Here is a 23,842-nt window from a genome sequence, read left to right as displayed (position 1 = left end):
GTTATACAATATAATACTAATAATAATACCATATGATAATATTAAATTATATGCTATATATTACATATAATATTACAGTATAGTGGTATAGTTCAATGTATAGTAATATATAATGCTAATATTGTGCTATGCTAATAATATAATATATTGTATGTACATACAGCTGCTCTGAGTCCCCTTCGGGGTAAGAAGGGTGGGATATAAATGTAGTAAATAAATGTAGTAAATAAATAAATGAATAATTTTAGACTCAGGCTCGCCCAAAGTTTGACATGACTTGAAGGCACACAACAACAACAACAACAACAACAGCAGCAGCAGCAGCAACCCTAATTAACTTGACTATCTCAATGGCCAGAAGCAGGTCCACACTTTCCATTGAAATCCTGATAGATTTATGTTGGTTAAAATTGTTTTCATTTTTAAATACTGTATTTTTCTTTCGTTGTTGTTGTTGTTGTTGTTTTGCACTACAAATAAGACATGTGCAGTGTGCATAGGAATTTGTTTGTTTGTTTGTTTGTTTTTTTTCAAATGATAATTCGGCTCCTCAACAGTATGAAGGATTGTAGACCGGCCCTCTGCTTTAAAAGTTTGAGGACCCCTGCTCTACAGTAACCAGTATTGAGAAATACACTGTCTCTGATAGTGGAGATAATAGATAGGCATCTTAATTGCTTCCTGCTGACAGCCCAATTTTTCTTAGCAATAGTAGCCCTACAAACAACTTTCCAGGATATACCTTTCTACATTGGGCTCCAAAGGCACAAAATCCAAATACAGCCACATTTTTCATAAACAATGCCTTTCAAGAAAAAGGTTTTTCACTCCATGATTATAGAGCTATGATTCCCAAACTTTGATCCTCCAGATATTTTGGCCTTTAACTCCCAGGTCCCATCCAGACAGTACCTTTATCCCAGGATGTCACACTTCCAAATGGAGAATGGCCAAACAATGTCCCCTGAAAACATGGGAGCAATTGCTACAAAGGCCAAAAAACACGAGATTTTCAGGTGCAGAAATATCCCGGTTCTGGCCAGAAAATGCAGATATTTGAATCTCTGTGTGTCCCTACACTCAGAATATACATGACTTTTTATGTTGGTTTGTTCCTGGGTTATACATGTCAGTTCCTGATTGGTTGTATCCTAAAAACATGGCAACAGTTGACTAGATGACAAAAACTTTATTCTGTCAAGAGAAACTTCATCCCCCACATGTTTAATGAAGTTTGTGACACATGTTTTGCCATGTAATCAACTTTCCCCATGTTTTTATGATAAAAACAATGAGGAACACATATATAACCCAGGAACATCACCCTGTTGTTCCATGCCACAAGTACACCACAAAGCCTGTCAGCACAGATGGCCAGGTAGCCTCTAAAAAGTGGTACAGTAGAGTCTCACTTATCCAACATAAACGGGCAGGCAGAATGTTGGATAAGTGAATATGTTGGATAATAAGGAGGGATTAAGGAAAAGCCTATTAAACATCAAATTAGGTTATGATTTTACAAATTAAGCACCAAAACATCATATTATACAACAAATTTGACAGAAAAAGTAGTTCAATATGCAGTAATGCTACGTAGTAATTACTGTATTTACGAATTTAGCACCAAAATATCATGATGTATTGAAAACATTGACTACAAAAAAGCAATGGATAATCCAGAATGTTGGATAAGTGAGAATCTACTGTAATAATGACTATGTTCTGTTCCTGAAAGTGTATGTTCCTGTTTCATTGTGTAGTACTGTACTGCCTTCAAAAGTAGCAGTCCTACTCCATAAACTTTGTGTACCAGAAACTTCATTAAACATGTGGGTGGCAAAGTTTCTCTTGTCAAGACAAAATTGTCACTTTGTAGTCAACATTGTGCATCCTTTTACAATAACAGCAATCAGGAACAGACATGTATAACCCAGAAACAGCACCCTGTAGTTCTCAGGCACAAGTACACGACCAAACTTGTCTGCACAGATGGCCACGCAGCCTCTATAACCCAGGAACGCAACTTATACAATGATTTGCATTTTCACATCTTAAGGGTTTTTTAAAAAAAAAAAAACACCAAAATTTCTGGTGGACATCTTGCAGTGGCCATCTTGAGGGCTGCAAAATCCCAGGACAAAGCAGCAAGTGTGGACAACGGAGGCAGAATCCCGGGACCAACAGGTCTGTATGTGAACCTCTTCTCAGGTCCCGTTTTTGTTTGTTTGTTTGTTTGTTTTTGCCTCTGACTAAAACTCATTATTTGGTGCTGTTTGGAAGCACCCCCAGAAGCCCTAGCCATCTTGGCCAACAGTCACAAATTCTGGGAAATGAAGTCCAAAACATCTGGAGGATCAAAATTTGGGAACCACTGCAAAGTTTGCGAACCACTTTTATGGAGTATTCATAAAAGATTAATTTGATATTCCTAGGAAAAACTGCTATCACGGTTAAAAAAAGATGCCCATGGGTAAAACAGCTTTACCTACGGGCAGCTGGTGGCTTTCATGCCAGGGAGATAATGAATCCACTCAAGGAGTTAGTCTAAAAGTTAAAACTCTCTCGGGTGATGGCATGACTGCACCATAGTCTCTTAGAGTGTTTATGCATCACAATCTCATTCTCATAGAAAACTGGAACATCCCTAGTAGCACTGTTTTAACACAGTACCATGAATCAAAGGGAAAACCTGACTACTACTCTCAATCCATGTTTTGCCTGCCCTAGCCCATATCCCCTCCTTTTTAAAACCAAAATAACTGCACAATTTCGAGATCAGGACTCTGAGGTTTTAAATCAGTGACAATGCTTGTCCATTTGAATCGAGTGCACCACATCACAATCAAAAGCTTGCATCCACGTTCAATAGGTAATCCTTGCTAATAAATCAACATGGTTAGCGTATGCGTTACTATAGCTGAACACACAAATCAATAACTTGTGTTCAGTTATATGTAGAGAAGGCTTAGTCAGCTAACAAGAAACAGGAATACAAGCAGGAAAGAACTGTGTAATTGTACAGTAAATTTTAAGAAAAGAGGGGAAATGGGGCCAGAGCCGTCCTTAGGCAATATTCCAGAGTAGGCAATCAGAATTTTGCCCCCCCCCCGGCAATTTTGGCGCCCCCCCCCAAACCGGGACGGGGCTGAGCAGCAGGGAGGTGAAGAGAGGATCAGGGCCGGCCTGGAAGGAAGGCCTTGCCAGGAAGGCGTTCCGTGCTTCTCTCCTCAGCAAAGTGCCCAGGAACGTCTTCCTGGCGACAAGGAAGACGTTCCTCAGCACTTTGCTGAGGAGAGAAGTGGGCACCGCTTCTCTCGTCAGCAAAGTTCCCAGGAACGTCTTCCTAGCTAGAAGGAAGGTGTTCCTTGGTGCTTTGCTGAGGAGAGAAGCGGGCGCTGCTTCTCTCGTCAGTAAGGCGCCCAGGAACGTCTTCCTGGCTAGAAGGAAGGCGTTCCTGGGTGTTTGCTGAGGAGAGAAGTGGGCGCTGCTTCTCTCGTCAGCAAAGCGCCCAGGAACATCTTCCTGGCTAGAAGGAAAGTGTTCCTCGGCACTTTGCTGAGGAGAGAAGCGAGCACCGCTTCTCTCGTCAGCAAAGCGCCCAGGAATGTCTTCCTGGCGAGAAGTAAGTCATTCCTTGGTGCTTTGCTGAGCAGAGAAGCACGAAACGCCTTCTTGGTGCCCCAACAAGATGGCGCCACAGGTAAATTCCTAGTTGGCCTGGTGGGTGAACCGCCCCTGAATGGGGCATAAAGAGGGTCAAATGACAATGCAGTTGGATTCCTCTCTGTCTGCTCATCGGAGGTTAAATGGACACAACTTGGGAACAGGGAACAAGGGAAAGTTACATTCACAATATGCCCATAACACCACATAGATTCACCCGATATCACAGCAGCAGGGTTAGCTATCTATTGCACCACTGTCAATACTAGAATGATGCAGTTTTAAGAGAATATTCATGGATTTCTGCCACAAATTAAAGAGGAACCCTGAATGTGCATGCGGTAGCCTTGAGCATCAACTGCTTTATGAGGATAGTGTACGATAAGCAGCACAACTGTTTATCATGAGCAAATGCACACTGCAGGCCTCATGTGAGAATGTCTCATATCTCAAAAAGGGATTTGGCAGCTTTGTTTTTTTAACTGCCATCAAGTTGACTTCAACTTATGAATGAGAGGCCGCCAAGTCAACTTGTCATCAGTCACATTGCTGATTGATGACTTAGCAAACAAAAATGCCCTGAACCAACAGATACCTCTTTATTACAGCATGCTACCAAAATCAGTTTTATAGAATCTGAAGACATATATTCTCTTACAATATGCAATTTTTTTCTGAGGGTGTAAATGTGTGTCAGTCTTTCAGGACTCAAGACTTTTAATATCATCTGGTGACCCATTTTTTCACATTATTTACATTTTAATCACTTTTCATGCTTTCTTATTCTCGCTCTATCTCTGCATCCTTGTTTATTTGCTCCTGCTCCTCTATATATTATTCTCCTTTTGACATTTATCTTCATCTCTCTCTCTCTCTTGCTTAAAAAAGCACTATTAGCATAATTCACCTGTGGGTTAGATTACAGCTGCCTAGCTGAAGCCAACCAACCATTGTTTGAGAGACGATCAGGCCAACATGAGATATTTAAAACTAGCCCTCTTCAAAGTCTTATTTGTGAAATGATAATAGAACCAAAACTGGACCCAACACAAACCTGACTAGTAATTTGGGTTCTGGAAAGAAAAAACAATTCCATATCTGGGGGAAAAAGGCTGAATGAGAAGATAGCGGTCAAATGTTTGTGTGACTGATGTGTCCATTTAATCACAGGGCACGGGTATGCTTTGAGGAACATACTATGAATTCTATTTTTTATTTCTGTGCTTCCTTCACTTGGTCTTCAGTGTGTATGGAAAGAAAAGATGGTGTGTTCAAGAATTTAGAGGTCATCTCACATTTGCGTCTAATTGGCTTTAATCTGTTTTAATCTTTCACCTTTTTTCTTGCTGTTTTTTTATTCACTTCAATTTTTTTCTACTTTCTCTCTTTTCCCCCATTGCATAGTCGGCCCTTGGTAGCAAATGGGATACCAAAATCCATGGATGCTCAAGTCCCATTATGTTCAGGTGCATAGTAAAATGGTGTCCCTGAAATAAAATGGCAAAATCAGGGTTTACTTTTTGAAAGCAGAGGGCCAACTATAATCTCTCCAGGCCTGAGCCCCAAATCTGATAGAACAACAATAATAACTTTATTTTTATACCCCACCTCCATCTCCCCGAAGGGACTCGGGGCAGCTTACATATGGCACAAGGTGCCTAAAACAGTGCATAAAATAAACACACAGTACAATACAAAATAAAACCACTAGTATATAAAACAACAATTTGAACTCAGAACAGTGCCAATAATCTATAGTGTCATCTATCGTAAAAACAGGAAGAAAGGAAAGGGATAGTGCAAGTTAGAATCATAGAATCATAGAATCATAGAATAGTAGAGTTGGAAGAGACCTCAAGGGCCATCTAGTCCAACCCCCCGCTAAGAAGCAGGAAATCGCATTCAAAGCACCCCCGACAGATGGCCATCCAGCCTCTGCTTAAAAGCCTCCAAAGAAGGAGCCTCCACCACGGCCCGGGGGAGAGAGTTCCACTGCCGAACAGCCCTCACAGTGAGGAAGTTCTTCCTGATGTTCAGGTGGAATCTCCTTTCCTGTAGTTTGAAGCCATTGTTCCGTGTCCTAGTCTGCAGGGCAGCAGAAAATAAGCTTGCTCCCTCCTCCCTATGACTTCCCCTCACATATTTGTACATGGCTATCATGTCTCCTCTCAGCCTTCTCTTCTGCAGGCTAAACATGCCCAGCTCTTTAAGCCTCTCCTCATAGGGCTTGTTCTCCAGACCCTTAATCATTTTAGTTGCCCTCCTCTGGACGCTTTCCAGCTTGTCAGCATCTCCCTTCATCTGCGGTGCCCAAAACTGGACACAGTATTCCAGGTGTGGTCTGACCAAGGCAGAATAGAGGGGGAGCATGACTTCCCTGGATCTAGACGTTATTCCCCTATTGATGCAGGCCAAAATCCCATTGGCTTTTTTAGCTGCCGCATCACATTGTAGGCTCATGTTTAACTTGTTGTCCACGAGGACTCCAAGATCTTTTTCGCACACACTGCTGTCAAGCCAGGCGTCCCCCATTCTGTATCTTTGATTTCCATTTTTTCTGCCGAAGTGAAGTATCTTGCATTTGTCCCTGTTGAACTTCATTTTGTTAGTTTCGGCCCATCTCTCTAGTCTGTCAAGATCGTTTTGAATTCTGCTCCTGTCTTCTGGAGTGTTAGCTATCCCTCCGAGTTTGGTGTCATCTGCAAACTTGATGATCGTGCCTTCTAACCCTTCGTCTAAGTCGTTAATAAAGATGTTGAACAGAACTGGGCCCAGGACGGAGCCCTGCGGCACTCCACTTGTCACTTCTTTCCATGATGAAGACGACGCATTGGTGAGCACCCTTTGGGTTCGTTCGCTTAGCCAATTACAGATCCACCTAACCGTAGTTTTGTCTAGCCCACATTTTACTAGTTTGTTTGCCAGAAGGTCGTGGGGGACTTTGTCGAAGGCCTTACTGAAATCTAGATATGCTACATCCACGGCATTCCCTGTATCGACCCAACTCGTAACTCTATCGAAAAAAGAGATCAGATTAGTCTGGCATGACTTGTTTTTGGTAAATCCGTGTTGACTATTAGCAATGACCGCATTTGTTTCTAAGTGTTTGCAGACCACTTCCTTAATGATCTTTTCCAGAATCTTGCCTGGTATTGATGTGAGGCTGACCGGACGGTAATTGTTTGGGTCGTTCTTTTTTCCCTTCTTGAAGATAGGGACCACATTCGCCCTCCTCCAATCTGCTGGGACTTCTCCTGTTCTCCAAGAACTCTCGAAGATGATTGCCAGTGGTTCTGAAATAACTTCCGCTAGTTCCTTCAATACTCTTGGATGTAGCTGATCTGGCCCTGGGGACTTGAATTCGTTTAGAGTGGCCAGGTGTTCCTGGACAACTTGTTTCCCTATTTGGGGTTGGATTTCCCCCAATCCAAGTTGTAGCTAAGGAACAAGGGAATGGAATAAAAGTGCTGTGCTGTAATTGCAGACCATTGGGCTAGACATTCTCAAAGCCTTGTCTAAACATCCAAGTCTTCAATTCCTTCTGGAAGGAGGATAGGGTGGGGACCTGCCTAATCTCCCGGGCGGGGGGGGGGGGGCGTCCAAAGCCGGGGGTCCACCACCGAGAAACCCAATTCCCTCATCCCCACCAACCGTGCTTGTGACAGTGGCGGGACCGCGGGAAAGGCCTCCCCAGCAGATCTTAAAGCTCACGCAGGTACATGGGGGGGGGGGATGTGGCGCAGGCTGGTAAACAGCTGCTGCAATAAATCACTCTGACCATGAGGTCATAAGTTCAAGGCCAGCCCGTGGTGGGGTGAGCACCCGTCAATTAAAAATAAAATATAGCCCCTGTTCGTTGCTGACCTAGCAACCCGAAAGATAATTGCATCTATCAAGTAGGAAATAAGGTACCACTTATAAAAGTGGAGAGGCAAGTTTAACTAATTTACAACGTTGGAATGAGGAAGTGAGGAAGTGCCATCAGAGTGGATGATGAAGCAGCTGCTCCCCCTTGTGGTCAGAATCGAACATCCCCTCAGGAGAAAGTTAAATTGCCTCTGCATCTGTCTGTTGTCTCTGTCTCGGTTCGATGTGTTTATGGGCATTGAATGTTTGCCCTATATGTACATAATGTGATCCGCCCTGAGTCCCCTTCAGGGTGAGAAGGGCGGAATATAAATACTGTAAATAAATAATAAATAAATAAATAATGTGGCCGCGAAGATAGGCAGGGCCCAAATAGTTTAGGGCTTTATAGGCGATTACCCGCACTTTGAATTGGGACCGGAAACTTATCGGCAGCCAGTGGAGCTGTTTTAATAGGTGCGTTGCCCACTTCCTATAATTAGAAATCATTCATCCAGTCTCTGACGACTGGCAAAATGTATCTCTTTCCCACCATGCAATTGATGCCTAGTAATGTAGGGAGAGTCTACGATCAGGGCAACAGTGTCACTATCATGATTAGTTTTTTTTTAATGTCAGGAGCAACTTGAGAAACTGCAAGTCACTTCTGGTGTAAGTGATTCTGAATATACAACACTTATGGAGCAATAAATGTATATGTTGTTACTGTTCTAATTGTTGATGTTACCCAAAAATAGGGCAAATATGTGACCTATGGGGTGCAATATCAGCCCAGATATGTCCCAGATATGTAATGAGTTGTTAAGTCTGGTTCCAAGTTTCCTACAAAATTAATACATTTTTAAAAGTATGGAGAAGTTCTAAAGGCTCTCTTGCCATTCACGTTAAACTCAGCATTTTGAACTGGTCCCCTAACATATCCATGAAAGCCATTCAGTAATATTGATATTGCCCTATCAGTTTACCATAGATCTTCACGCAGGTTTGGAGGCCAACATTATGGATTTCACTATGACTTGTGGATGAGTCAAGGATAAAAGTTAAAGGCATATAACAAACACACATTATTCTCTGTATTTAAAAATGGGGAAAATACCCCCCTTCCCCACACACATATTCACAGACTTGGAATTTGCTGATTTCATGGTTTTGTAGCGCTCCTCTCCGATGATGCCCAAGGCTATCGCACACACATTCACATGGTGACTTTGGGCTTCTGGAGGAACATCAGCAAATGCTATGGCTGATGCCAACAACAACACACAGTAGCCGTGGGCTTCAGGTGGAGAATAGAGCAGGCATGGGCAAATTTCAGCCCTCCAGATGTTTTGGACTTCAGTTCCCACAATTCCCAACAGACTACCGGTGAAGCAACAGTGACCATGTTCAGTAAGGGATTGAATGCATTAGGTTCTTTTCAGAGAGAATGCAATGGCAAGGTTTAATTCAACATAATCACCCTCATTTTTGCAGGAAACTTTAGTTCCTTGATCCTTACTTAAAATGGCCACCACAGATGTCTAAAATGATTCCCCCACATTGCTGCTGAGCTCTGCTTTGGCCAAAAAAGAAAGCAAAAAAGGAGGGAGGGCTGCCTTTCTTTGTCTGTTTTAGATAATGGAGTAGGACCGTCTCACCTCTGCCTCTTCTCAATACTTTCCTGCGGGTCCCTATTTCAAAACTGACTTGATCCAGGTTTTCTCGAGTGATTTTATACCATAACCAAGCATTTCCTACACCAAATCCCGATTCAGATACCATAACCAAAGCCACTCACTCACCTTTGTAATGTCCATGTAGTCTTTCAGGCCTTTGGTCATGCACCAATACCGCCACACATTCAGAGCGTACCGGGTTGCCTTGGTCGTATTTGGGCTCACGGCACTGATGCAAAGATACTTCAAATTGTCATCAAAATTAAAGACGGGGAATTTGTTGAGCTTGGTTGAATAAGCTGAAAAGCAAGCGGCGGAAATGCAGCAATGAGATTAATTTGTCCGACTTCATTAATGCATCTTAATTGGAATGGTTGTCACAAATACTGTAAGGTATATTTGCAGCTGGAGGCTGTGATCCAAATCTTAATGAAGTCGGTAATAAACCAAGGGGGAGAATACCATTGCTTTGAAAGGAATGCGGCCCCCACGTTGAACCGAAACAGAAATTTCACTCCAGCTCTTTAATACACATTTATTATTGAAGGTATTGCCTGAGGAAAGGTATTTTAGTAGAGCTCAATTTAAACAGCCTCTGCGGCAAGATGAAAAATATTAAGCACAATAAATATTATGCGTGAAATAACATGTATGACCTTTGCATCAAGAGAAGCTGTGAGAGAGACCCTTGTCTGCAGCAGCCAGAAAGTGGAAAAAATATATTACAATTGGAAGCAGAAAGGATATTTATTCCCAACGATGCATAATTTTTTCATCTCCAAGTGGGTTTGTCCTATTCGACAAAAAAATCTATATGGTAATGCTATCAAGCAGCATCCCCTTGCTTGTCATCTTGCAAATGTTGAGCACTGTAACTCCCATCAACTCCAGCAAACATGGCCAAGGGTGAGCAATCATAGGAGCTTAAGGTCCAAAACATTTGAAGAATGTCATATCGGGGCAGCATAGCCAATGAATACTAGAGTCCGACAACTTGTGGAAGTCCAAGTAATTCCCACCTCTGGGCTACACCATACTGATTGGTGCTTATATTTTCAAAGAATATAAATGTTTTCAAACAATTATAATTTGTTAATCCTATAGCATCTTTGAGTCTAATTGAGAAAAAGATATTTCTAACAGGTGGATTCCAGCCCACCTTCATTGGATGCAATAGGAACCATGAAAGCCCATGCTGAAAATTTCTTTCTATAGCTGGATCTACACTACCCTGATCCAAGATTTTCTATTTATCCCATATTATCCGGCAGTGTAGATTCATATAATAGGTAAAGGTTTTCCGCTGACATTAAGTCTAGTCGTGTCCGACTCTGGGGATTGGTGCTCATCTCCATTTCTAAGCCAAAGAGCCAGTTGTTCGTAGACACCTCCAAGATCATGTGGCTGGCATGACTGCATGGAGCACCGTTACCTTCCCACTGGAGCGGTACCTATTGATCTACTCACATTTGCATGTTTTCGAACTGCTGGGTTGACAGAAGCTGGGACTAACAGCGTGAGCTCACCCCGTTTCTCAGATTCGATCAACAAGTTCAGCAGTTCAACTCAGCTCAGCTTAATCTGCTACGCCACCAGGGGCTCCATAGATTCATATAGTCCAGTTTAAAGCAGATAATCTGGGATCAGATCTGAGGATATAGGGCAGTGTAGATCCAGCCTAGTTAGTCTAAAAGGCTGTATCACCGCTCCACGGTATCCTAGATCCATTGTGCTGTATCCCTGCCTTAAGTCTTTACTGCCATTCACACCTGTTTCACATCAATTGGAAAGTCACGTCGGGACCCCTGTTACATACCCATATCAATGCAAGGGAGTGTTTCTGCTGTGTAAGGATGTTCCCTGTATTGGTTTATGCCTGGTCTTGTGACCAGTGCAGCAACAGATTTTGGAGAAGGATTCCTGCAGTGAATGCATGTATTTGCATTTTTGCCTAATCAAATAGCCTTTGTGTTGTCAAAGGCTTTTATGGCTGGAATTACTGGGTTGTTGTATGTTTTCCGGGCTGTATGTCCATGTTCCAGAAGCATTATCTCCTTACATTTTGCCCACATCTATGTCAGGCATCCTCAGAGGTTGAGGAGTTTGTTGGAAACTAAGTAAGTGAGGTTTCTATATTTGTGGAATATCCTGGGTGGAAGAAAGAACTCTTGTCTGCATGTAATTTGCCACCTTGATTGGCATTTTAATGGGCCGCAGTTTTAAGGTGAAACGTAGGAACATGGCCATACAGCATGGAAAACTCACAACAAGCCACAAATAGCCTTTGTTTTGTCTTCCTTCAGATTGCCCACTTGTGCTTCTATTAGTCAGATTAATAATGAAGAAGGAGGCAAATAAAACACTCAAATCTGCTCATACAGACACCAAAATCATCTTGGATGTCGGGGTTGTCAAACTGATTTTCATCGAGGGCCACATCTGCTTCACGGTTGCCTTCAATGGGCCCGTGTACACAGAATCCATGGATACAGAAGGACAAGTATAATTTGTTTACATAATGGTCCGTGCTCTTTCATTTTTACCATGACTCAATGCCTCCAGATGTTAGTGAACAACAACTTCCATCTCTTTTGCTTATGTGCCATGCAAAGTGAGGATAATGGGAATTGCATCTTGACAGCACTTGTGATTCTGAGGCTGGGGAATTGACATTTTAAAGTTAGACCTCATATCCACAAACCTTGCATCCAAATTCAAACTCCACTATCCTGACTAAACAAAACAAACTACAGCCTCCCAGATGTTAAAGGTAAAGGTAAAGGTAGAGGTTTTCCCCTGACATTAAGTCCAGTCGTGACCGACTCTGGGGGTTGGTGCTCATCTCCATTTCTAAGCCGAAGAGCCAGCGTTGTCCGTAGACACCTCCAAGGTCATGTGGAGCGCCATTACCTTCCTGCCGGAGCGGTACATATTGATCTACTCACATTTGCATGTTTTCGAACTGCTAGGTTGGCAGGAGCTGGGGCTAACAGCGGGCACTCATTCCGCTCCCAGGATTTGAAGCTGGCACCTTTTGGTCCGCAACTTCAGCAGCTCAGCGCTTTAACGTACTGTGACACCGGGGGCCCCTCCCAGATGTTACTGTATCGCAACCCTTAACAGCTCGTCATGATGTTTAATGATGAGGAATACAGAACTTGTAGTCCAGCATTTGGAGGGCCACAAAAATGACATGGTGGGCTGGATTTGGCCTGCGGGCCTTAAGTTTGACATATATGCTCTAGGATGAGAACAGAGAACATGTGGCTTCCAGAGGTTGTTGGGATGCAACAGCATCTGCAGCAGTGGTTCTCAACCTTCCTAATGCCATGACCCCTTAATACAAGTTTCTCATGTTGTGGTGACCCCCAACCATAACAATATTTTCGTTGCTACTTCATAACTGTAATGTAAATATCTGATATGTAGGATGTATTTTCATTCACTGGACCAAATTTGGTACAAATACCCGATATGCCCAAATTTGAATACTGGTGGGGTGGGGGGGGGGGGGGGAGAGGATTGATTTTGTCATTTGGGATTTATAGTTGCAGGGATTTACAGTTAACCTACAATCAAAGAGCATTCTGAACTCCACCAATGATGGAATTGAACCAAACTTGGCACACAGAATTCCCATGACCAATAGAAAATACTGGAAGGGTTTGTTGATCTTGAGTTTTGGAATTGTAGTTCACCTACATCCAGAGAGCACTGTGGACTTAAACAATGATAGATCTGGAGCAAATTTGGCACGAATACTCAATATGCCCAAATATGAACACTGGTGAAGTTTGGGGAAAATAGACTTAGACATTTGGGAGTTGTAGTGTTTTCTGATGGTCTTTGGCGACCCCTCTGACACTCCCCTCACGAGCCCAGGTTGAAAAACACGGTGATCTACAGTATAGCAACATCTAGGTTTGTACTCTGCCCATGCCTGTGCTGCCTGCCAATGAGACATATGTCATTCACTGAGAAAGTTCCAGATTGAACTGCAGAGATCCAGAAACCCAGATTCTTGTTATGCCACTCTGGTCATTTGAGCTGCCTACAGTTTCCTTCAAGAGGCTCATTTTCTCTGCAAATGAGCTAAAGATTAAGGTGCAAAGATGTGTTGCAAGGCTATACTTTGAAACATAAATGGCACACAGCAATAGTTGCGAACACTACATGTCTAAGGAAATCAACCTACTTCACAAATTCCCATCCGAAACCTTTTAATACAATCATGGGCAGCAAACACTGCGATTTAATGTTTTTCTGAAACATCAGAATTGGTCATCATAAAATAAAATCTCACCTGACATACTCAGATGAACAAGAAACTGCATGTTGCTTACAAGAATCATATAAGTGTTTGCCTACAGGTAAAATGTTTAATCTACCATTTGAATAACTTACTCTCCATGTTCTAGAGAAAGCAATCCTCCCTGTTTTTCTATTAGATTGCACACAATTTGTATTGGGGTATGTTTGGGTACAAAGAAGATAATTATTTTTTCTTAACCAATACTTTTAGTATAGGAAAGAACAAAAGTCCATGGGCTTGGGAAGTGCCCATTTTTTTCTTTAATGAACAGATTTCCCTGAAAAAATTGGCCACTTCCGAAGTCCATGGACTTTTGTTCTTTCCTCTTATAAAAATATTAATTAAGAAAAAAATATTTTCTTAGTACCCAAATACTCCGCAATACAAATTGGGAGGACTAGAAAAGTTCCCTCCCCTCGTGCGCGTGCACAGAGAAACACACAACAAGTGATTTGTATAAATAGCCAGAGTTTCTCGGCAGTAGTTTGTGGTTTACTTCTTCACTGGGAGTAGTAAGGTTAAGGTAAGTTTTCCCCTGCATTAAGTCTAGTCATGTCCAACTCTAGGGGTTGATGCTCATCTCCATTTCTAAGCCGAAGAGCCAACGTTGTCCACAGACACCTCCAAGGTAATGTGGCCGGCATGACTGCATGGAGTGCTGTTACCTTCCTGCTGGAGCAGTACCTATTGATCTATTCACATTTGTATGTTTTCGAACTGCTAAGTTGGCAAAAGCTGAGGCTAACAACAGGAGCTCACCCTGCTCCCCGGATCCAAACTGCCGAACTTTTGATCAGAAAGTTCAGTAGCTCAGCGGTTTAATCCGCTGCACCATCAGGGGCTCCACAAGAGTAGTAAATGTACCCCATTTTTACTTTAGACTTTAATGGAGTTGCCCAAGGTGCTGAATCCTATTCCTAGATACCTCCAGGGTCTTCAATAGTGCCATTAAAGTTGGGAGTAAAACCCAAAGTGGATAAAAAACTCAAACAGCACAGGAACCATCAACCGGATTGGAGTTTTCTGCCACTGTACAGCTTTCACTAGAGTAGTGGGGAACTGAGAGTAGTGTAAGGGTTGTTTCACTGGTAGGGCTGCTTCTCAATTGTTACAGGATGATTTAGGCCACTTCCTCAGGCTCACACTGCTGAGAAAGTTATGATTGCAGTTCAAGGCTCAAACCCACCATCAGATACCCACAAGTGCAAGAGGAGTTTCTTCCCCACTTCTCCACCATCACCAAAACCTGCTATGTTGTGTTTCCAATGCTCCCATAGTGGATTCTTCTCCTGGTTCCACTGCTTTTGGGGAACAGCAGAATGACAGCATTGGATCCCAGCTTAAGGGTGTAATACAGCTATCCCTGTGAAACCTCATCCAAATAATATAGCTCAGCTGCAACTTTCTCATTTGTATAACGAAAACTACTGTGACCTACCAAGGTTTATAAGTCCCAAGAGTTTTGTTGTCAGAGTACTTTAAGGCTGCACTCCTATGCCCACTTACTGGGAAAACATCCCATTGAAATAAATGGGCCATACTCCTGAGTAGATGTGAACTACAATAAAAAGTCAAACTCAAAAAGATTGCATTATCAAATTCATTATTTCTGAACTGGATGTGTAGAACAGCACATCTCAAAAACGTAACATAAATTGTCCACCTCAACATATTATTTTCCTTCTACAGAAGGCACGAGTAGGGACTCGAAATAATAAATGAATTAAAAAGCAAAGACCCAAGTAGTAATGTCACACGTGAACGGTTGCACAGTCAACAATCCCATGTCTCACCCCAACCCCATTTAATGACAATAAATGTTTATAGCAGCAATAGTTAACAATACTACAAACATCACAAATGCATCTATAAAACATGCATATCAAACAGGAACATCACTGAATTACACAATGCATAGAAATTATTTTTCAAAGTTTTTGGCACAACAAAAAAAAATTCTTTATAAGCAAAATATTGTTCCCCTATTGAAATGTCATACTTTTTAAGAAGTTGCCTTTAGTTAGAACAGGGGGAAAGTAAGAAGCACAGAGAAGGCCAAATTATATGTTATCAGGGATTGTTCCAGCATATTTTGTTCCCTGGGAGTAGATAATGCTGGTCATAAAGTTGATGAAATCTGGCATCATAATCTCTAATTATCAGTCAAAAATGTAAGTTACACCAATGCTAGAAATTTGGAGACAGAAGAAAAAACTTCAGTGGAGAACAGCATTTTTATATAAAGGGGTATCAGCTCCCTTGAGAACCACTGAGCTGTATCATGATGTCTCAGCCAAACAAGACTAACCAACCCCAACTACCAACAAAGGATGTTGGGAATCCCAAAGAAAAAGCAGCACTCATGTCCTAGGTTGAGAATTGACTGGCATGTCCTGGACAAAAATGGAATTCCACAAGCAGACCCCCACTGCAAAATTCTGAAAGCCATCAGTGATGGACTGGATGAGAGCTAATAAGTTGCAAGTAAATCCAAACAAAACAGAGGTACTCCTGGTCAGTCAGAAAGCGAACCAGGGTGTGGGGTTACAGACTGTGTTGGATGGGGTCGCATTTGCCACAATACATGGTGAATCCATAGGCCTTTGTGATGAGGTTCTCAGTCTTCACTAATCTTCAATTAACTGAAATCGGGTTTTTTTAAATCTGGTTGATTGATACAGCAACTACAGTTTAGTGCAGTCTATGACAGCATTAAAAAAAACAAATAAATGACAAAATGGAAAGTGCTAAAATGCTAGTGCTCAATTTGGAAATGCTGGGATTAGTTTCAGGGATGGAGCACTAAAATGACGAAGAAAGGACATTTGCCCCTCCAAGTGAGAATTCTGCATCTCCAAAAGGAAATGTTCCTTCCATCCCCAAATTTCAAGCACTGCAGGGATTTAGATACTAAAAACCATATATGCTCAGAACTCTTATATTTGCTTTGCCTTAATCCACATTGAACTGGATCACCTGACAGTGTGGACTCAGATAACCCAGTTCAAAGCAGATTTTCTGTATTGATATTCTGGGTTATATGGCTGTGTGGAAGGGCCCTCTGACTGCCTCCTTGCTTTGAGTGCCTATACTATATTTAAAAGTGGCATTTTAAATTACTACAATGCTGGAAATTTGGAGATTAAAGGAACACTCCATTTGGAAAAACTGAATTTTTATGTGTGGGGCAATTCCCTTATCCCTCTCCCACAACCATACTCCAGATCAGATTCTTTTTTGCCTCAATATTTTTGCATAACAATAAGTATTATACTTCTTTTTAAAAGACCACTCATTTTTCTCACTGTGCTGATCAATCAATATTTCTTTTTTCCCATTACAAGAAGCAAAATATTAAGTAAACATCACCTCACTTTTTCTCCTTCTGCTCAGTCTGACTAAACACAAACATATTTTATGCAAGAACATATAAATAATTGTGTCCCTCCCCCAGAAATGCAGGAGTTATTTTAAATCAATAACACACTTTCTAAAGCAGTGGATCTCAACCTGTGGGTGCCCAAGTGTTTTGGCCAGCAACTCCCAGCTTACCAACCGTTTACCAGCTGTTAGGATTTCTGAGAGTTGAAGGCCAAAACATCTGGGGACCCACAGGCTGTGGACCACTGTTCTAAAGGTATAAGAACACGGTGGGGAATTTTCACTCTTTTTCAAAGTTATGTTCGAGTAACAAGGGATACACTTTGGACACAGTCAAGTGCCATTGTTTTCTGAAGTACCTCAGTGTCAATGAATTGGTGGTGCACAGCACACCTTTTTCCACCCACTGTCATGGAGGTCATGCAAAACTTGTTTCCAGTGGTTACTTTTTATGTACTAATTGTTCTGTCTTTAGAAATATGCCTGCACTGGAAATTTAAGTCAGTTCCATTACCATGTCCCTGAACTGAAAAAAGGATGTGAAATGTCGTGTTGTGTACACTGTAGTGAAACATTCTCAGCACTAACGTCAAAGTATATAGTTCACAATACATCATGTTTTGAGGGAAGCACAGAGCAGCATGTGTGAAACTCCTTCTAAATCAAGGGGTCTTACACTTTTTCCACCCATGACCCCTTTTGGCCCAAGAATTTTTTTCATGAGCCAGTATATAGATATATAAAATTGGTGTACAAACCAAACATTTACTGATAATAAACCAGCATTTGCAAGGCTTGCTAAACAGACTGCTTTTTCTTTTTATGAAACGCTGCCTGTTGTTACTAATAGTTTTGTGTAAATGGGTGGCATTCAGAAACCTACTATAGCCAATTTTTGCACCACCAGCTGATCCATGGAGGCCCACACCGTCCCATCACATGACACATGCTCACTTCTGGTGGGGCTCTGTCGATTAACTGGGGCACAAGCATCCTACAACACTGTGCCCAGAACACGGGAGGCTTCCTATGTTCTGCTGGGGACAACAGGGTCAATGCGGGGGGAAGCCGCCCAACGACGCTTTCCCATGTATAATGGGGAAACATCTCTGCGGGCGAGGCGGGGCACCAAAATTGTTCCACTGTCCCGCCAATTCACCACGGAGGCTGGCAAATCACCCTACGCGACCTCATCAATGTAATGAGGTCCAAACTACAGTACTTATGTTGACCTGTGGATAACTTGATCTAGGTTCTGGATTAATTTTTGACTTACATTTCCAGACTTATACATGAGCATATGGGGTAATTTCACTCTGGTTCGTGTTTGTAATGAGGATTGTGCCTAAAAACTGTGATTTGTCCCTTATATGCCTGAAAACTATTTCCAGTAAGAAAATTTCCCATTATATTAGCATCCCATAAGTAGGTTTTGTTTTTTTAAATAGTAGCACTATAAATACTATAGAGATTATACTAAACTATTACTATTCACATATTTGTAAAAAGAATATATATATATTATTTGTTTTAATAAAGTGAATTGACATCAGGGGAAAATGAGCCAGGAGGGTGAAACAGAGTCACAGTTGACACATGGGCATCAGCCCAATGCTTCAATCAGAAAATGTTCTTTTCAAGCTGTGTCTGAAGAAGAGTCATAAGAGGCTGTTACTATGAAGTTGCCAGAGCTGGAATGGCTCGCCATTGACTGAGCCGCCTGTTGGCTTAGGTTGTTGCAGATCAGTACCAACTGGTTGCTTTGAGCTTCAGAAAGTGTGCTACAACTCTGGTACACGCTGAAGTTGGTCTTCCTACCAGGGATGTTGCCCTTTTCACACATAGTCTTGACCATCTTGGCCAACTTGTTCTTACCAAGGGCTTGACAATTGTACCAATGAAGGGCGGCTAGATTCACCACCGGCTTAATGGACAAGTAGAACGGGGCATCCTCATAACGCATGGCAGGGGGGCGTCTCTGCGCATACTCCTTGTAGTCTTGGACAGGGCAGGTCTGTGGGGCATGATGAGTGGCATACACCCTGGAATCGGTGCCCGCTCTCTTGGTTTTGTTAGTCCCATCACCACAGTCTTGACCCATCCATTCCAAATATTCCAATCCAGTTTCTGTCACCCGCAGCCGTATATCCCCCCATTTGAGGGTCGACCCATGGAAGCCTGTACAATGGCCAAATGCCTTGGTGTTATTAAGCCAGACAAGGTTTAGCAGCCCTTCGGGGTTGTATCGGCTCAGCAGGCCTCTTTTGCGTAGGATAAGCTCATCTGCAAAGGTAAGTTTCATCGACTTGTGTGGCTTGTTGCCTTTCCCTTTGCATCTCAGCTCCATCTGTTTCTGCTTTAGTGCTTCTTGAGACCTCTTGAATTCTTTGTCCCTGGTAATACTGTATCCATATCTGTGCTCCTTGAGATACCTTTCCAACCCGCATTGGTAGTTGGCCAAACTATTTGGCTCATATTCTGAACCATCCTTCTGTCGGGCATCAACAAAGAATGATGCTAGGTAAGCATCTAGCTCTTTACAAGGAATGACGTAGATCTCCCGGGTTTCTGAAGGATACTTAGCAATGAGGAACTCCCTGAAGTTACGAAGCGCTGTCTGGGTACTGCGTATAGTTTTTTCATTTTGCTCTCTGCTCAGTTCTGCAGCTCTCTCATCTTGGTCTGGGACAGGCAAAAGAAGAGATGAGAAAGAATCAGTTTATGAGATGTATGTTTTTCCCCAAACTGAAATTTTCCTTTAAAAACAAGGAAATAAACTAATGTTTGCAAAGATCACAAAGGTATTGTTTTTACATACCTGTCAGGTCTGAACAGCCAACTTCAGTTTCACAAATGATGTTATTATGGATATGAAAAACAAGGCAATATATGTTCTTCAGGTCACTGGCACACATTTTAGTACATGGAGATTTGTACAGGGGGAAATCTGAGATTTGAGGTGTCTGCATTTTGGGAAAAGGTAGAAAATAAAAACATTGACTCCACTGTTGTGTGCAGAGGCCTGATTAAGAAACATAGCATCATTACAAACCATTTCATTTGTGAAACCAGAGGCTGTGCTGGTTCCAATTAAAAGTAAAAAAACAAAAAAAGCCACATTTAATACACCAAATACTTTCAATGAAATGTGCCTTTAAACATGGTAAATAAGTTGCCTGTTTTGAAATAATACACATTGTGGGGATTTATAAAAGGCATCATGATGTAATGGGTTGACTGGAAAGGCATGTGTCAGCAGCAGATTGGCTGAGTGTGCCAGAAGCTAGAATTCTGATTTGCTACTGTCTCTGGCTTGCCGCTGACAGAATCGGTTTGAGCTGGCCATTTCACCTCAGTGAGGAAAGAGAGCGCGGACTGGAAACAGCCAGAAAGGAAATGGCTGACAGCTCTCTGAAGCCAGGTCGTTTCTAAGGCAATGAGGCATATTTTAAAGACTGTTTAAAAGGACTGTTTATTCCCTCTGTTCTCTGTTAGAATTCAGAGAACTACTGTATATATTGTTGCTCTGTTTGATCTTTTGAAGTGAAATAAAGTTACTGTTATTTGTTACACAAACCTGAGTGGCACGTTATTACGCTGCAGGGTATATTTAGGTTCAGAAACAGTGGTAAAGCTTCTATTTATTTACATCTACAACCTATAACACACATCAGTATGTTCCAAATTACAAAGCAAAATGTTTAAAATAGCTATCGAGTTTTGCACAGTTTTCTACTATTCACAAAAAAGCTGACAATTCGAACACAGTTGGATGGCACTACAAAATACAGGGTGTCTCAAAATTATGTATCAAAATTTCAATTCTATATATATAGAAAAAAGACAACATGCTTAGTGACCTAGGCTAATATTTTATTGTACATAGCTTTCTGCCTGCCAATAAATAATATATGTGGTAGAACATATAAACAAATAAGGTGCTACTTTGAAGGTTTTATGTACTAGCAAAAGTACACAGCTTTGTAGTGATTTAGAAATCTGCCCTTCCTGGCCCAACTCTTTTTCTATCCTCACTGACCTAGGCAATCTTCCTGTCTCTTCTCTCTCCCATTGACCTACGCCATGCTCTTTCCCTCATTGAGCAAAGCACTCTTTCGTTCTCTGCTCCCACCCAATGTTCTTCATCTCCTTTTATCCACCTGTGTGCTCGTTGTCTTTCTTATCCACCAAGGTAAGCTTTCCCGGCGTTTGTTAAAACCTCTGCTCTGTTCACAATCTCCTCACCCAAGTTCACACACAGCAGGACATCCCACCCCTGCCTCCGAATCCTCAAGCTCAGTGGTTCCCAACCTTTGGGCCTCCAGGTGTTTTGGACTTCAACTCTCAGACATCCCAACCACCTTACCAGCTGTTAGAAACTGTGGGAGCTGAAGTCCAAAACACTTGGAGGCCCAAAGGTTGGGAAACATTGCTCTAGCTTTATAGAAGAGCAGCAAAGGGAAGTTGTTGTCACCCCTAGCATGTTGTTTTCCCTGCTGTGCCTCTGTCTAGAGGTGTCCTGGATAAATGAATGTGTCAGGCTTAACAGTGCTGGTTAGAGAATCCTATCTCTAATTCAGCCAATACAGTAGAGGTTCGCTTACCCCACTTTTGCTTATCCAACGTTCTGTATTATCCAATGCAGTTTGCCTTTTAGTAGTCAATGTTTTTGTAGTCAATGTTTTCAATACATTGTGATGTTTTGGTGCTAAATTCATAAATACAGGGTGTTTGAAAATGAACCCCCTAGTTTTAATGTGTTTTATACTTAAACTAGGGAGTTCTTTTTCAAACATCCTGTACAGTAATTACTACATAACATTACCGTGTATTGAACTAATTTTTCTGTCAATTTGTTGAAAAACATGACGTTTTGGCGCTTAATTTGTAAAATCCTAAAGTAATTTGATGTTTAATAGGATTTTCCTTAATCCCTCTTTATTATCCAATATTTTTGCTTATCCAACATTCTGCCGGCTCGTTTATGTTGAATAAGCAAGACTTTACAGTATAGTATTGCATAGAATTTTATTAATTAACCTAATGAACCATTTAAAAATATCCCTGCGAAGCATGTTCCAAGGACTTCATCACAAGGAGGGAGGGGGGTGTGCAAGCATCATAGTGTTGCACTCTAGGCTTGGAACACCTTTTCACCCAGCACTACACAGAGTCCAGTAGTTATTAACAAGTGCAATTTATTTACAAAGCCTGCACAAAAGGGAAAAATGAGCATTTCCCAAAAAGCAGCAGAAATTGTGCTATGAAACAGCAGTAATCCATATATACAAGATCAATAGTTCATGATAGCAAGGTACATGAAAATCCAGGAAGTCACGAACATACCCTGTTTCCCTGAAAATAAGACATCCCCAAAAAAATAAGACCTAGCAGAGGTTTTGCTGAATTGCTAAATATAAGGCCTCCCCTGAAAGTAAGACCTAGCAAAGCTTTTGTTTGGAAGCATGCCCGGCGCCCACCAAACAAAACACCATAGCATGCAGGGATTGGTAAATGTACATACGAGTTGTATATGGAAATAATGGTAGTAACAAGAAATTCTTGACAGGAGTCACAGTTTGTCTGGTTTAGTTATGTTGGTTTGTGATGACAACTACTGTACAGTATATAATAAATGTTCATTTTTTGTTCAACAATAAATGTGAATTCTTCTTCATGAAAAAATAAGACATCCCCTGAAAATAAGACCTAGCGCATCTTTGGTAGTAAAAAATAATATAAGACACTGTCTTATTTTTGGGGAAACACGGTAGGCATAAACCCATTGACATGAAAACAGGAACGTTTCCAAGGCAAAAACTCATTCAGGAAAAAGGCAAATACAAGAGACTCGAAACATGAGCAGGAGAGCTGGAATATGAAATTGATTCAGTATGACAATGTTGTCTGCTCTGGAGACACAGGTAAACAACACTTAATTTAAGCCCATGCCCAACCAAGATGCCATGAGGTCATGACTTTGAGACCTGGCTCTGACAGACTTCTTACGGAGTCTTTCCGATCACCTAATTAACTGATCCTTGACTCCCTCCCTGCGAAGGCCTAAACTGATATCATGAGTAAACCTCCCATCTGCAGCTGCAGAAGGCCTTGAAGGCCGATTCCCAAAAGAAATGAATGTTTCTCCGGTTGCTAAAGAAAGGACATTGGAATCCTAAACATCCCCGGACTCCTCTGCACTTGCCGGCACTTCTCTCTGACCTGAGATCTGCAAATCACCCTGATCACACACAGACTCATCCATGGGAAACCCATCATCCCCTCATCCTCTAAGTAATCCCCAGCATCTTGCTGCTGAAACTCCACACATAGGACGCTGGTGCCCCAGTTGAACCACGGAGCCCCATGCCACCTATCACAGGACACACACTGGCTTCTAGTGGGACTCAGTCGATGAACTAGGATGCAAGCGTCATATGATGCTGAATCCAGAACACAGCAGGCTTCCTGTGTTCTGTAAGGAACAACAGGGCCAGTGAGAGGGAGGCCTTGTAGCTATGCTTCTCCATGTGTGATAGGGAAGTGTTGGTGCCAGTGAGGCAAGGCACCGAGATTTACCCGCTGCCCCGCCAATTCGCCACGGAGGCGAGCAAATCGGCTCACGCGACCTCATCAATGTGATGAGGTCATAAGTCTGCTTGGTATGTATGGCAAGTTTCAGTGTCTAGGTTTCACAGCACTGGAATTATGGCAGACAAACAAACACTTTTGTGACTAGATTTCTTGTTCCAATTAAAGAGCTTTCCTCTGGACAGGAGGGAGAAGCAAAATAACTTTATATTAGAACAGTAAGATTTTTGTCAAAGCAATTTCCTCACTTGAATCAAGAACCAAGTCTGCTTTCCTGTGTTACTTTAGAGTCTGGATGTATCCACATTTCTGGGACTTTGGCTTGGTTTTAAGGACCTAGTTTCATGCCTAATGTTTCCATGGATTTGTTTCT

At 41.9% G+C, this 23,842-nt stretch overlaps 1 protein-coding gene across 3 annotated transcripts in view; it reads right to left on the bottom strand.

Moving 5' to 3' along the window:
- Positions 1–23,842, bottom strand: part of kiaa1958 (KIAA1958 ortholog) — an 82,381-nt gene that overhangs the window by 7,102 nt on the left and 51,437 nt on the right. The window contains exons 4-5 of one of the 3 annotated variants that reach the window (XM_008103434.3): positions 19,478–19,560; positions 9,312–9,485 (exon numbers count right to left, since the gene is read on the bottom strand). In XM_008103434.3, coding sequence (XP_008101641.2) covers positions 9,312–9,485; positions 19,478–19,560 — 257 coding nt within the window. Of the gene's footprint in view, positions 1–9,311; positions 9,486–15,083; positions 19,561–23,842 lie in introns of those variants that run through there. The other 2 variants (XM_003216610.4, XM_016991070.2) reach the window with 2 other exon arrangements.

This window comes from Anolis carolinensis, chromosome 2 (genome assembly GCF_035594765.1).
Source record: "Anolis carolinensis isolate JA03-04 chromosome 2, rAnoCar3.1.pri, whole genome shotgun sequence".
Classification (NCBI taxonomy): domain Eukaryota; kingdom Metazoa; phylum Chordata; class Lepidosauria; order Squamata; family Dactyloidae; genus Anolis; species Anolis carolinensis.
This window is presented reverse-complemented; position numbering and strand designations above follow the sequence as displayed.